Below are 16,089 nucleotides of genomic sequence, written 5' to 3'. Positions count from 1 at the left end.
TTCCTGTCCAAAGGATTTTGGGAGTGTGCATGTCAGCTTCATGGCAGTTAGTAAGTTCAAAACGTGTATTATACCTTTACATTTTGCCTTATTAATGTCTGCTGCAAATAATAATGCATTTCATCTTCCAGATGCCTGTCCTCCAAAGGCATTTGACCTTTCATGCACAAAGCAGCACAGTAACATGGCTTATTACTAGTATTGAAAGTCTTGTCTTAACTGTTGTAAACTGTTATAAAACATCTATGAGATTCCACTCACATTCCTGATTTTTAGAGTCCAACCTGAACCATATTTAGGTTTAGATGGGATTTGCACAGTCCTCTTCTGGACTACAGAAAGCAACCTGCTTTTTATGGACTGTGAGAAGACAGACTTATAGCCAGACTGACTGTATGAGCAGATAGTCTGATGTGGTACTTGACACTTTCTTCTGACACTTTGTTTTGCCCTGGTGCGCAGGAATGCTGAAACTAAGCTGTATTATAGCTGTGTCCCTAAAGACTTTAGCAACAGAGGTAGGAGATAGCTTATCGCTCTTCCTGAAAATGCTGTTTGCCAGAATGTTTCTGTGCCCACATTCTTGTTCTGTTTAGCTTAACTGGGATGACTTATTAGAAAACAAACTACAAAGTAAAATAATCCATCCTATGAAATTTGGCTGTTAACCTCAGAAACAAGGTGTGAATCCCATGACCTACATGAGAAGGCTTGGAAAATGCTTGTGTCAACCATGTGGTGCCTCTGTAAAGTTTGATTCAGTGTTTCTCTGTCCAGCTGAAATGGAAAGAAGCACTATTCCAAGTATGATACCTGTATAAGCAAGAATGATCCCAGGCCTTAAGCAGTGCCAAACTGCAGGCCATCATGATTAGCTGTTGCATCTTAAATTCCTTTTTTTTCCCCAGGGATGCTGAGGAGTGTGTCTCTAGCCAAATCTCACCTACAGAGCAGAAATAGTAGTTCAAATGATGAACACCAGAGCAAAGTCATCAGACTCATGGCTTGGCAGCATGTTGTACTTGGACACTTGTTTAAAATATTCTGAGAGCAAATTGGTCTAGTCTTTATCTAGTGGATTTTTGGCTAGATGAGCAAAACACCAGTTGTATTGCTGAAACTTTAGAGATGAAGCGTGCCCTGTTAAATTGGGCTTTTTCTGTCTGACCCTGCAGAGCCCACAGACTCGGTTCATAATACCCTTCACAGCTAAGAAGTTTAAATTTCGCTTGGGTCCTCAGCAACCCATCATTGTTCCTCCTCTACTGACACATTTTAAGAGCAAGAGGAATTCCTTTTGATTTGTTCTTACTCTCTGTTCCTCTTAAAACGGCCTCAACCTTACAGTCTGATTTTAGATTATTATTATAATGGAAACCACTGACCTCTTTGGAAAGTATCATCTTGTTCCTTGTGAGTACATCCACATAAACTGTACCATCCCTTCCATTACTGGAGAAGGATATCAGGAGCTGGCACACGTGACAATTTACCCTTTTCCAGGACAGTAGGTCTAGAGTAGAAATTTATTATCACAGTTCTTCAGTTTTTGTCAAACAACTTAGCACTGTCTTATTTGTGGATCAGTGTAGGAACATGGTTCTTCTTCTTGAAAATGAACAGGGTTTTTGGCATTTAACTGTGGGGATTTTTTTTTTAAACCCAGTTAAGTATGATTGCCTTGTTCTTTCCATCCCTTCTGTGTCCACAGCATTCTCTCTTCTCTGCACTCTGTGTGCCCACTTTGGTGCCGTAAATTACTGTTCAAAAGCAAGTGCAAGAGGCTGGGACATGTACTGTCTCAGACATGTGAAGAAACAGAAGTGACTTCTGAAAAACAAAATCTGATCTTCCTGCCTGATAGAGAAGGAAAGTTGTTCTGTATCTAGCTGGTATTGAATAATAGTACTGTGTAGACTGAAATTTCACTAAACAGGTGGGTCTTCTGATAGAATACTGTACATGGATGAGCTAATCTAGGTGTACTGAAAGATGCAGAAGTGCTTTTTCTTTCTACATGGAGTTGACCTATGCAAAAAAATACCTGCATTCAAAACTTGCTGGGATAAGACAAGGAGTGTTATGAATAGATGTGTGAAAGCCAAGTTCATGTAAGCTTTTATAGTGCCCTCAGGAATGTTTGTGTCTAAACCACTTCAGTTTTCCAGTCACTGGCTGCCATTCCCCTATGACTTACTGTCATGTACTGAAGGTATGGAGATAAGAGTGTTCCAAAACCCAGCTATAATTTTGTGGAATTGTTGTCTGCTTAACATGGCTCTGTCATTGTGTGTCTGTGAAATGAATGGCAAAAAGCAATGGAACACCTTGAAACAGAAGGAAAAAGTCTGCAGCACTCTGAATTTCGGAAGCAAAGCAATGGGGTTCTAGAAGCAGTATAGGCCTGGTTCTCAGGTCTCTAAGTTATGCAGGGGATTTTAGGGTTAAGTGCACCTCTAAACAGCAACATTTCTAAATGTTTCTTAGTGTCACACAATACTTGTTAAATGGGAGCAGTGTGCCCACAGTATCACATTGGTTCAGGGTAACTCTTTGCAGAGGTGAGTTTATTCGTGCTTGGAAGACCTGGCTGAGCCACATCTTCTGCTTCTTCATGGACTGCTGCTTTGACAGCAAAGCTGTCTGGTTAAGCTGTACACTTGCTCAGGCAGGATAGGTGAAAACTAGCATTCAGTTTCTGGAAACTGTAGTATCAACTAGTTGCTTTAACTCAGCAGAAGACTCCATGGTCTTCACAATAAAACAATACCTATGGAAATTTAGGCCCTCAAGGTTGAATCCTGGATGTTTTCTCTGGCAAACTACTCCCTGGGGGGAGGCCGCCATCCAGAAGACTGAATACCAAGCTCCTGAAGTTTCTGCTTCGTGTGGATCCAAACTGCTTTGTAAATGGAGTTGTGGAAAATCTCCTGGGAGAACATGTCAACAGTTGGAAACTTCCCAACTAATTTTGAATCTCACATACAGACTTCTAGTATAGAAAATTCAGTTGAATTTTATGTTTGGATGAAGTGAACTTCTTGATAGATTTAATATCTGTTTCTGGGCTGGCTGACTAGTCAAGGTGTTTGGAGAGCATGATTTAGCAGAGTAATGTGAAGCAGCTTTATCAGATGGCAGCCTGCATAGTTGCCAGGTTGCATTTCCAGCACAGGCAGTTCAGTCCTACTTGCCTGGTACTGTAGGATACCAAACATGCTGCTAAAATCACCTGACTTCTGTACCCATAAATTCAAGTGTCTTGAGGAATTCTGGGAACTTCCTAGGAATGCATGAAAAGCCTGCTCTTGTGGTTGTTTCACAGCTGTATGCAAGAATGAGTAGCTCATGAACCTGAAAGTCTGAATATCATACTGTATCTACTATAGGTTGCGATCCAGGCCTTGCTACACCTTGACCTGACCTACTTCAACAGATGACAAAGCTGTTTAGACTGTCCTGAGGAAGTGGGGACTAAGTGACTAAGGATCTTTATTGAAACTTCTGAAAAATCTTTGTGGATGCTCACTAAGAAGTGAACAATGTCTTGGCAAAACATGTTCTCCGAGCCACCTTGCCTGGCTAACCAGGAGCAGCCTCCCCTCCTCTCTGCTGTGGGACTGCTCAGCTTTATGGCAGACTGAGTACTGTGAGTAACAGGTACTTTGACAAAAGGCTTTGAAAGCACTAGGTGCCTGCTGTGACCTGGACTGTGCTGGTCTCTTACAATACTACCTCAGAGAGTTACTTAGAACATGGATGGGCAGCTACTTGGTGCCCTAAAGGTGAAGCTGATGCATAAGCCACTGGCACTGAAGTCAGACACAGCTTGCTAGCTTGTTTATATAAAATGGATAATACTAGCCAGTATTTCAGATGCTTGTGGGTATGATACCAACAGGTAGAAACACAGGTGGCTGCATATCTCCTTTCCTACTTGGCTCTGCAGGACATACTCCTCTTCCTGTGGTAAAAGCAGACTAACACAAATGGTGCAGTCTTGTTTCCCGAATACCAAAAAAAGAAAAAAATTAAATCACCCAAGTCTCATGGAAGAAAGGCTGGGAAATTAACATGACATGGAGGTGCTCTAATGGTGGGATTACAGCCTGAGGTATCTTGCTGTCATACTTCAAAGCCTGTCTCTTTCTAGCAATAGCATAAGCCCTCAGCAAAACTGATCCTGCGTACTGTTAAATGAGGATTCAGCAGCTGTATGTGTTGTTTCTACTGCACTTATCTAGGAGGTTGCACCCTTTCAGGAGGAGAAATAGTTAGCTTCTAACTTGGCTTTCATCTACTGAAAAGTAGCCAAGTAGCAGGGTATGATGCCAGCTGTCTTTTCCAGGGGAGGATCGTGCAGATGAGGCAGTACAGCACAGTAACACATCATCTCTCCTTTCCCCACCACCACAGCTAGCAGCTCTCCTGATTTGAGCCACTGCTGGTACAGAAACTTTGCTTGATGTAGGTCTGGAGTGTTTTCATCCAATATAGAACTATCACAGCCTTTAACACCCCAGATATTCCACAGGACCCATGACTGCATGAATACACTCAAGTGAAATGAAGTGAATTCAAACCTTCACAGAGTTCTGTGCTGCTGAAAATGTGCAAGACATACTTGTATGTTATTGTAACTTCCCAAGAGAATTAGTGAGGAAAGTGCTATCTTCATACTAACTGGCTAGCAGCTAACTGACTGCAAGCTCCATCTTCGGTTCTTTTTCTAGATTCTCATATTTTAAGCAGATTCCATCACATGCTTTAAGCTCTCTTTTGGAAAAGTTTTGGAAAAAACTTTGGAAAAGTTTTATTACAAGCTTTTGAGATCTCCTGTGGAATCAGGCTTAAGCTGTTTTTGCAAGTTAATTGTCCTATTGAAAGCTTAGAATATGACTGGCTGTAGTTCTGGTGCAAGTTGTACGTTAATGCTCAATGCACATGGGCAATGGTGAGCTTTTTGCTTTGGAAACAGAAACAAATTTGTCTTCTTGTGGTATGAAGGTATGAAGCTACTGTGGTATCCCAAGGTTTGCTTTGCTTTTTACTCTGCTCAGCCAAATTCTCTTGTCTAGATGAACTGCAGATTTTCTGAATCCATCTCCTGTTGTTAACCTTATCCTGTCTACAGCTTATTCTGAGTTACTGTGCCATTGCTTCCTCCTGTTGTACATGTTCCTCCTATGCTGAATCTGAGCGAGGTGCTTGTGTAGTTTGAAGTGTCTACCTCACGTCTGAGCTGGCAAGCTGTGCCTTGCTCCTCCTGCTCTTTTGCCCTCCTGAGAGCATTTGAGTGCCTGACTTCCTGTCTTGCTCACCTGCCAGTTAAATCTGAAACCATCTATTTGTTGGCAGCTGCTTCTGTACATTAGCTGAGGGAACATATCTAACCTCAGTTAGTACACAATAGTTTAGATTACCCCTTTCCCAAAATGTCTAGGCTAAACAATTATTTTCTCTACTTCATAAGGCAGCCCTCAAGGTGAAGAGCAATGCTGCCACAGTTCTACAGTACTGCAACATGGCTCTTCATGAAATCTCAGTACACCCATGATGATGGACAATGACTGGTAGAAATTTAGCTGTGATTTTAGCCATTATCAAAAGCTGACCTTTGTAAGTAACTTTACCTCAAAGCTCTTGCCTGTGATTCTGTACCTTTGGCTAAAGGAGCATTGATGAACAGAGGGGGTCTCATTGACATGTGGTTGCTTTGCTAAGATGTTAGGTTTTGTCTGGCCACTTACAGTTGTGTGAAGTTGGGTCTAGGAAGTAATTGTGTAACTAAAACTCTTCTAGTTAATGTGGTGCTTGGCTGTAGTGATGTTTCTCTGTTTAGCAAGAAGGGAAATCACTCTGTGGATAAATCTATTCCTGTGCTACTATTAAAAAGATGCAAACAAAAAACTGTCCTGTCTTCTCGGAAAGAAGAGCCATTGATCCTTAGGACTTTCTCTGTACAACTTGTCACACACTGACAGCTCCCTCTGCTATAAAACCAGAGCAAAAAGCATGAAACATGTTAAGTTGCTGTGATATTTATGCAAGTGCAATGTGAAAAACACCAACAATTTGTTTTTAAAATATTAAAAGTTTAATAGTAATAAAATGGTTATAAAAATAGTATACCATTAGAGTAATGAGACAATTAGAGTAATAATAACTTGGCCAATTTGAATTAGTACAATATGAGACAATAGAAACAAAGAGTTGTGGACGTCTGGGTACCTTTCTCTGGGCAGCACAAGCCTGAAAAAGGACACCCGTTAGGGTTAACAGAGGATTAACCCTTAAAAGCAATAGCTTGCATATTCATATACTTCATACATGATGCATAAATTACATTCAACAAACAAAGGATTCTGTCTGGTCGTCGTCAACTTCTTCCTCGGAATCCTAACAGCGCCTTCAAGGTGGGAAGAAGTTCCTTTCTTCTGATGAGAGGGCAATAAATTCTTTTCCTCTGAAAGATTTAGGTGTCCGGTGGCTACTATGTCGCTGCAAGTCCTTTCTTTAAAAAAAGTATCCTACATAGCATAGTTTCTATTTTAGCATTTTTAATAACCTAAAACTATATTTAACACAGTACTTAAGAGAATTAATACAGCATTACTTTCTAGCACAACACATATAATATTCATTTTAATATTTGAGGAAAGCCAATCACAAAATACGCATTTTTCACATGCAATAACTACTGTTATGGAGTAGTTGGTTTGTATTGAAGTGTGAGATTTGAAGGTGTGTGGATGTACCAAGCTCGCTAGAAAGTTGTTTTGCTGTATTTTTCTTCCTAAAATAGCAACTTGCTGGATCTTTTGGCCTCTCTCTTTTCTCAGTGCTGGATGACACTCTTAGGCTAGGGAGAATGGGAATGAGGGCCTCTCCAAGGAAAAAGTAGTGTTTTCATTTGCTTTAGGATTCCAAAAAGGACGTGTGCCTAGACTCTTGTGCGGGAGAGTATGATCTGTGACTTGCGTACTGCAGTGGTGGCAGTTCAGACTCTGGCTGCTGTCAACATGTGTGGAGGTTAATAGACTGGATGGGAGGCCTCTGATGGAAGTTTTGCTCCTTCCTCCACCCTAGGAGTCTCCAGAGGTGAAAGCTAACTGCATTCCAGATAACTGAACTGTTGCCATTTCACCTGAAACCTGTCTTATAAGGTCTCTTGATTTGCCTAGCTGTTTTGTTTTCAGTCTAGGTTGGCTCAGTCTCACCAGGAAGTGTTGGCTCAGCAATGCTGTCCTTCCTTAGGAATTGAAAGCAGGTTGTGCTGTATTTAGGGAAGGTATATTGGTAATGTGCTTTATCCTCAGCTTAGTGCTTGAAGACTTTAATATGTTGCCCAGGTGTCCTGGAAAAGGGTGGTCCTTGGAGATGCTGAAACAAACGACCCTTATAATGTATCAGAGAAGCTTGTCTATGGTGTCTTTGAAAATACTATGTTTTACCTTGAATCTGTTAAGCTTATTAAAAACTTCTTTTTTTTTTTTCCTCTCCAATACAGGATCTCAGCCTGCCCAATGGCACACCCGTGGACACTTCTAGCCCAGCCTCCTCCTCATCTCTCCTCAACAGACTGCAGTTGGATGATGACTTGGATGTGGAAACTAGAGACCTCTTTGTTACTGTTGATGATCCCAAAAAACACGTGTGCACAATGGAGACATACATTACATACAGGGTTACAACAAAGGTACAAAGCAATATTCTCTTTTCTAGTACTTCTTTCTTCGTGGGATAACTGGAGGTCATGCTGGATATTCACATCTTGCGCTGTTTTCCTATCTTAAGGACAAGAACTTAGTGTCATTTGGTCCCTTGTGAATGTGCTGAAGATGTGACTTTTCTTAGCAGAACTTACTTCAGTGTCTGAAATTGTGGAAAAAGCTTTTAACATGTCAATGTAGCTTTATTTTTTTTTGTCTCTGATTCCTAAATAGAACTGTTTGTAAACTTGCAAGGCCAGTTTCTTTCATTAACTTCACAGTTTGTTCATTTAAACAATCTGACACTTACTTGGTTTGAGTTCCCTTAAGGTGAATTTGTCTTGTCATTCGTTCACTGTTAATCATCTCATTTTTGTGTCTATCCTTTTCTGAAATGCTTTAAGCTTGTTGCTGGAAGCGTTTTCTACATTTCCTCTGTTATCCACTAAAATCATAGTCTTGATCCTCAGCTGTAAACTAGCTTTCATGCAGTTGCTGGTTCAGATAGCTCTACAGCTGATTATAAAATGAAGTAGCCTGAAAATGCTGCTGCCAACCAAAAGTGGCTGGAGATTATTTCAGCACCTGTTGTCGTTCAGTCATGAATGTAATATATATATATTTATATGAAAAGTGATCTGAAAAGTCCACTACATTCATAGCTGAAATATTGATTCCTCTTAACTAACTCATTATAATGAGCTCCTAGGTGATGTTGACATCTGCTTTGGGCACTTGTAGTTACCAAGGCAAAAAGTGTTCAGTAACATTACTGGTAATATACTTGATATATTTGTCCAGAAAGATTAACATTCCTCTAGCCCACTTAGACGGCAGTATGTACTGGAGCAAATATTTTCTATGGAGATGAGGAACCTTTACAGGCCACAGATAATTTTTTTCCAAATGTCCACTTCAAAGTTTCACTTTCAGACTGCACAGGAGAAAATGGAGTTTCTCTAAAATAGTAACTATCTCTTCCTGCACATTTAACACAGTTCTGTCATTCATTTTTACTCTTAACAGTCTTAATCTTGCAGGAAACATTGTATGTTTTTTTACTTGGAGCAGTTTACCCTTCAGCTATTACTTCATCAGAAGGAATAGGAACCACAAAATAAAATGCATCTTTCCACAGAGAAATAGCTAAAATTGGCTGATGTTGTTTCTCTCTTAAATTAAGATTCAAATTATTCTGCCAATATAAAATATTTCTATATATTTTATAGCACCCTAATTATGTTCCTATGCTTGGAAATCCTAATGTTCAAGGGTTCCTTTTCTTTTTAAAGCAGAACTCTGAAACATGGCCAAGGTCTTTACCATATTTAGATCAGAAGTATTACCATGTCTCTTTTCTTATTTAGAAAATAATTCTATACTTCTGATTTTGATGTCTACCTGCCTGTCTATTAATACTTTTTTTATTTTGAGTCTCATTGTAGCACATGAATCTGCTATATCATACCATTGCAATGCAGTTATGAAACTGAGTAAGTTGTTGTTCTGAATCACCATGAAATCCTCATTTCTTTAGTTTTATTATTTGTGGAAACTTCTGGTTAATCTCTAGGGTCAGAACCTCTAGGACTATCTAGGACTATCATTGTTCAAGATTTAACAGTATTAATGGTGTAACCCATTCTTGCCCTACAAACAAGGTGTGTTCAGTGACAAGCTAATTGCCAATTAGCCATTGTATCTGCAAGCAGTGATTAAACATGGCAAAAAAGCTGCACAAGAATAATTCATGGAGTGAGATGAGGAGCCTTCGCAACACCTCCCTTATAGCCTTGCAGGAAAGAAGTCTGAGGCCTCTCTGGTGACTCTGAATTAGGAGGCAGGGACGGCTGGGTTTTTTTTCTTCTCTACTGGAGAATGCTTCTGGAACCTCAAAGGTTTGGATAAACATAGGTCATAGAATGAGTTATTCTGAAGGCTGAAAAGCAGCATCACCAGGGTGCTGCTTTTCAGCACCCTGAAAAACTGCTCCACACAACCAGTAATGTGTGGTTGTGACAGGATACCACTGTAGGGAAAGGCGTAGACTGATCACAGTCTCATTGGTGTTGCGTGGGGTTTTTTTTTCTCTCTTTGTTTTTATAGATCCTTCATTCTAATAGAAAAAAAAAAAGTCTTGCAGTATGCCCCGTGCTTTTCATCTTCTCATACCTTTGTTAGCAGGTGGTGGTGACTGAGGAAGGGTCAAAACATTGGCTTGCAAAGGAAGACTTAGCAGTTTACCTGATCCTGCTTGTGTACCTGTTTTCACAGCTCCCTAGTAAGAGCCAGGTAGCATTCCCTAGCCTGTCTTGTGGATGAACACATTTAAAGAATGTAATGGTAATCCTTCAGCTAACAAGAAAGCGATTCAGGACTGACTTCCTTGATTCTCTCATACCCTGTGTTCATCTTGCTAATGCAGTTACTAATGCAAGTTAGTAAGCAGTTTCCTTACACAGGGGGGCTAGTGAAACTGTAAAGGTAGGTAGAAGTTGTGGTGGAACTTAATGGGTCATGACTGTGATGATTGAAGTGTCTTTGTGTTCTTCAGGTAGATGGAGGTGCATTTTAGGGAGACTTTACCAAACAGAGTCCTTTTTTAGGAAGAAAGGGGAAAGTAAAGCTTGACCATATGTTATGCAGTCATCTCTCCTGAGAAAACATAAATAAGTGTACTTGTAACTTCATTTTCATTGTACTTTCTAGGATGGCAAGGCCTTCTTCTGTGCCTTTTCCCATGGAGGTCTGAACAGCTGAGTGCCATTGCTCAGAGTCATGCAGTTGCTCTGCAGGCTTGAAGGGAGAGTCTTTGAAACCAATCAGTAGTAGCCATTGGACCAAGTGGAGGTCTTGTTTTCACTTTCCTGTCCTTCTCATGCTTCCATGACATTACTTGGAACACATGAAACAGCTTTATTCCCTAGAGAGGAGCAGGTAAAAGTGATATGAAGTCTTTTTCAAATAGGCTAAACTGTTGGAGGCAAAAAGAAATACTGGAGTGCTAAGAACACCAGCCTTCTTCCCTTCCCCCTCTCTGTCATTCTCTTCTTTTCCTAGTTGAAGATTTTGCCTCAAGCTTAAATAGTGACATGGAGGGGAATCTGCAGTCAAGTCTGGTGAGTTAGAGAGTAGAACTAGGGTAAAAATATCTTCGTATTGTCATCATAGGCTAGCTTCAGGTTTGGCTGTTAACTCCTTCCAAGGAAGACAAGAATCTTATGAAAGACCAAGACACTTGGTGACTGCTTTAATACTGCCTCTAGTCAAAACTATTCTAGCAATTGACGTAAAACTGTCTGTAACTGTCTGCTTTCCAGATAGTAAAACTGAGCCCAGAGTGTTGCAGTGCTGACTTAGTGGAAGTGTGCTAGAATTTTCAATAAGTTGCTGGAAACATCTTGCCCATTATTTTTTGTGAGGTTGACATCTGCCGTGTAAGTTTCTCAGGTTCCTTTGGAAAAAGACACATGTCCTTGCAAGATGAGACTTATGAATCTTGCTGAGAAAGCAGGAGGAATTTAACTGTGTTGAAAACATAGGTGCTTTACTTGTTGTCTGTTATGGAAATTTCCCTGCTCAACCATCCAGGATCCACTCTGGCAGTCACTCTTGCACCACCTGAGCTGGACCCAAGGCCTCTTCCCAGCTATGCCCCATCACTCACACAGTCACACCAGGTTTCCATACCTAGGTTTCCCATAGCAGTCTCGAACGTCCCAGCCATTAAAAATAATTTCATCACAGCACAATAACAAACAAACAGCTCGGGCTGGTGTCTCTGGGGAGGGACCCAGAACAAAGGAATCCCTGGGCTCTTATCCCCTCACCAAGCATGGGGAGGTGTGGGACCGTCGGCTCCTGCCGTGTCCCAGTGTCCGGTGCCCTGGCTGGGCACAGGCCCCGGGCCCTTGTGTGCCCAGGATGGGCTCTTCAGGGCCTCTGTGCCTGGGCTGGCCCAGCCTGAGCTCAGCCTGCAGCTCCCACTGCAGCTGCACCCCGAGCTGCCTCAGGGAACACGTTCCTCAGTGCTGCTTCGACAGTGGCAGGATCCTCCTTCCTCTTTTGTGCAATCTGGAAGAAATAACTTGTGCTATACTAATGAAGAGTTTCATCTGAGATCCAAATTCTTTCAGAATTAGTGAGGTTTCATTAAAACCTTGAAGGGCCTTTATGTTCTGCCCAAATAGTCTTTGAAAAGCTTATTTGCTGTCTAGATTTCATAACCTTTACAGTAAACACTGAAATGTTGCTGCTGTATTTTCATCTCAGTGGAAAAATGTGATATAGAAAACTTTGCACTTCTGCTTGTGAAGTAAAGGCAACAAGAGTGGTTTGGTAGAGGTGAACTGTAGCTAATGTATGGTTTGTGTACTGGGACTTAACCCTGCTTTCCAACTCCTAGGCAGTCTTATATGGTTTTCCTTAACTGTTAGCAGAATAGTAGTTAATAAGCTTCTCAGTGCTAACAGATGGGAGACTTTACCTTCATTCTCATTCTGCAGGATAAGACACTGTAATGTGTAGCCATTCTGATTACTCTCATTCACTCATTGTGTGATCTCTTAAAATGCCATTGGGCAGTGACAGCCAGTTCACAGATGATCTGCCTTCTGCTGAATTATTACTGCCTCATCACACCCTTTTTTCCCCCCTTTCTTTTATTTATAGATGGCTTTATATTTAAAGCCATTTATATTTATTTATTTTTTATTTATTTTATTTATTATGGCTTTATATTTAAAGCCATTCATTTTGTTACTCGAAACAAGGGAAAATGATTCAGATGAAGTCTCAGAAGTCAAATTCATAGTGTGGCACTCTTTGATGTTAAATAAGCTGGTGTTACTGTCAGAAGTGCATAGCTGAGTAAAGCACAGATCTGCAGTGGATACTGGGGTCTTGGTAGTCCCTCATCTAGAAACAAAACTGCTCCAATTCATGAGGATTCTTTATGTTAGTCCATAGACTAACCTCTATATTGCTTACTATGGCTATCAGGTCAAAGAACGGGGGAGCTGATCCTGATTTCTTTTTCTGTCTGTGCCTTCCTTTACTAGAAGCCAAACAATTTCATAGGTACACATCAGCTTGCTGCTTACAGTATCGTAGACCTACTGTGCTGTTGATACTGTGTTAAGGCTCCTGAGTTCACCCTAGAAAGAGATTTCATATATAGAACTTATACAGGATCCCCAGTGGTGATTGGTAGGAGTAAAATGCAGCAATTGAAGAGTTAAAGTCATCCAGAGAGCAAGTGAAGAGGTGGATGGCATTTAAAGGCTGCTACTGGCTGGGACTAGCAAAGCAATCAGGTGCTGGACTCGATGCCAGCTCAAGGCTGGAGCTGCTGGTGTATTCCTCAGAGTGTGCTGGGTTTGATGCCTGGCTGCAGGCACGTAGTGTGCTGGCACTGCACGCCGTGCATTGCAAGGTGGACATAATGCTGCAAGTAACTGAAGTATAGCTGCCTGTGCTTCTCAGAGGGACATAACTACAAGGGCCACCTCCCTGCAATGCCAGGCTCTTCAGCAGACACTCCTAGTTGGTACACGGTTCCACGAGTGCTTTTAGGCAGTTGCAGTACATGCTGTGCAAGCAGCCCCATACAGTCAACCTTCCAGGTTATGGACTCTTCAAAGACTGGATAAAACACTTGCCAGCAGTTTATCTGCATACTTATTTTTTTTCCCCTCAAACTTGTAGTGACCTTGCCCTAAAGAAGGAAAATTTTAAAAGTTTAATTTAATGTACTAGTATATCTAATCGGGTATACACATAAGCAGACTTGTTTCTTCATCTTGGAAGTCAACAAAAATGGTCCATCAAACCTTGCAGTGGCTTATGTTCTCATCTCTTCACCTTGGAGTGTGATAAGCCCATCAGTCTTAGAATACAAGACAGTGGTGAAACACTTTTTCACCTGTGGATTGTGCATGTCATAGAATAAACAAATCAGTAAACACCTTTACTTTTAATTATTGATGGTTAAAATAGTCTTGTCCTCACAATGAATATCTCATACAGTCTTTGCAATCTTGTAACTGCCAAAAGAGTTATGTGGTGCACAGTGCTTCTGCTCTACAGACTTCTACCATGATGAGAGCAGAACATGTAATGAACTTCAAATAGATCTTAACACATCAGCTCTAAGCAGTCATTTTTCATATTGCTGCTTTTCCACTGCTTGGAAGACCAGAGGATCTTTCTCTCATGCTGGCTGCAAAATTTTGGGGATTAACACCCCCCTGCAAGGCTTGTCTGGCTTCACCCTTGCCAGAGATGGCTGTACTGCATTTGCTGCTAAGCTCTGAAGTTGCTGCACACTAATTATATCTGTTCTTTTCCAGACCACGCGAGCAGAGTTTGATTTGCCAGAGTATTCTGTCCGTCGGCGGTACCAAGACTTCGACTGGTTGAGAAACAAGCTGGAAGAGTCTCAGCCAACACATCTTATTCCCGTAGGTAGTAAGCAAGAATCTGCTGTTAAGGACAGTTGTGCATCTGCACAAGGGTAATATTTGGATGCAATGTGTCTAGGTTTAAAAAACAGTACTTTATTCTCTTTAGCTTCCTGTTCCTGACTAGTTAGGAAGCTTAGACTTTCCTTGAGTGGCACACCTGAGAGGTAAGCTTTGTCAGCCTCCTGCAGGGCAATACCTGTGCTGACTACAGTAGCTGTGACATAAATAGAATACATTTAATCTGTTCACTCAATTTTCACATCTGTATTTCAAAGCATCTAGGAATTATGAAAAGCCACAGATACTTCAGGTTCTAGTCTCAGTTTTCAAGATGGCCTTTTGAGCTGGTTTTGCAGAGTAATTTAAAACTGCTTGTGCTAACACTTAATAGCACTGACATGTAATAGCACTGACTTGGTAGTCTCAGCCTCTGGTTTGGTAGCTATTGCATGCCTTCAGTAGGCAGAAGTTTGCCTAATAAGATTAGCTAAACTACTGCACCCATTGTTGCTGAAACTGGTGATCTGACCACCTTATTTGATGTGAGGAGGTTAGTCCTACCTTATATGTAGCTATAGGAAACCTGTGAGATCACTGCATTCAGTCCTTTTGAACAAAGACATTTAAAAAGCCCCGTAGGAATTAAATTGGCAGGAAATAGCAACACTACTAGCATACTTTAGTTTGCCTGGGGTGGGTGATGGGGTGGAAGTTTCTCTGCCCTCCCTCCCTCAGCAAGGAGTAGGCTGTGTGAGAAGTATTGTTAGGTTGCTCTATGTCGAGCGCTGTTTAAGTCCTTAATTATGCTAGGACTTGCCTCAAGTGGAATAATAGCTGAGTGTTTCAGAGATAAGAAGTACTTCACAAAACCATGTGACACCACTAACTGCCAGCAAATACAGTGAACAGTAGTGAAAAGAAAGACAGTGAGCTTGAGAGCAGAAGGTGGAGGCATGTGTAATGTGTTAAGTGCCCATACGGTTTTCTCACGTCTCATTCTCTGAACAGCTGAAACAATCACAATTCAGCTTCTGCTTCTTGGGTACACTAACAGGCAGCCAGTTCTGCCTGAAGCCTGCAAGGCTGTAAATAATAGTCGAGTAGCAGAAGGTGAGTCATAGCTGGGGAATCAAGCTGCTTTGCTCTTACCAGGAATTTGTTGCAGACAGAACAGCAAACTTTGCATGAGTAGCTGTAATACTGGACATGGAACTGGCTGTAGAACAAGCCAGTATCTTAGGTGCATTTCTTCTAGAAATTCTGGAGGTAAAAGGATGTGCTGTTATTAAGGGAGATAAAGGATTTTGTCTGTTTATGCACAAGTTAGCAATTACAGAATCCCCTAATAATCTCCTTCATGCAGGGTATGGTAGGGAGGCTGCTGAATGCTTTATGTATTTGTTGTCTAGAAATATATGAGGTATAGAAGCTAAAGGCGGTTTCAGATGCACTGGCTCAAGAGTTTTCTGAAAAGATGTTTCAAGACAATCTAAGACTATCTGTATTTGTAATTATAGATACTGGAATCCCTGAAAGCCTTCTGTTTTAACAAATTATCAAAAGGGAGTTGTCTTCCTAATCTCAATATAGTGATTCTGCCTAAAATCTTCCTGTAGCAAATGATATGTCTTATCAGCGCAGTGTGTCATGATAGCCTACATTTGGGAGCCAAAACTAACCTCAGTGTGAGTTCCTCTTCATCTCTTCAGTTTCTGATAGTTACTTCTTTTTAAAAGATCTGAGACATTCTAAAATTTTCTTTCAAAAGACAGTAAAACTGATCTCAGTTCTGTCTTAGACTACAAAGGTAAACCTAACAGCCAAGTTTCTTGTCCTGGGATGGTCATGTTTGGATACTTGAAGCCATTTCTGATGGGAATGAACTCTGCTCACCCGTCTCAGTAGGGAAAAGT

At 41.1% G+C, this 16,089-nt stretch overlaps 1 protein-coding gene across 1 annotated transcript in view; it reads left to right on the top strand.

The window, feature by feature from the left end:
• Positions 1–16,089, top strand: part of SNX30 (sorting nexin family member 30) — a 49,178-nt gene that overhangs the window by 14,104 nt on the left and 18,985 nt on the right. The window contains exons 2-3 of the mRNA XM_054286196.1: positions 7,511–7,699; positions 14,063–14,173. Of these exons, the coding sequence (XP_054142171.1) occupies positions 7,511–7,699; positions 14,063–14,173 (300 nt within the window). The remainder of the gene's footprint in view (positions 1–7,510; positions 7,700–14,062; positions 14,174–16,089) is intronic.

Source organism: Melozone crissalis, unplaced genomic scaffold (genome assembly GCF_028551555.1).
Source record: "Melozone crissalis strain CALT ecotype California unplaced genomic scaffold, PUWL_Pcris_2 ptg000005l_1, whole genome shotgun sequence".
Taxonomy (NCBI): domain Eukaryota; kingdom Metazoa; phylum Chordata; class Aves; order Passeriformes; family Passerellidae; genus Melozone; species Melozone crissalis.
Note: the sequence above shows the minus strand (reverse complement) of the source record. Positions and strands in the feature narration are given on the sequence as shown.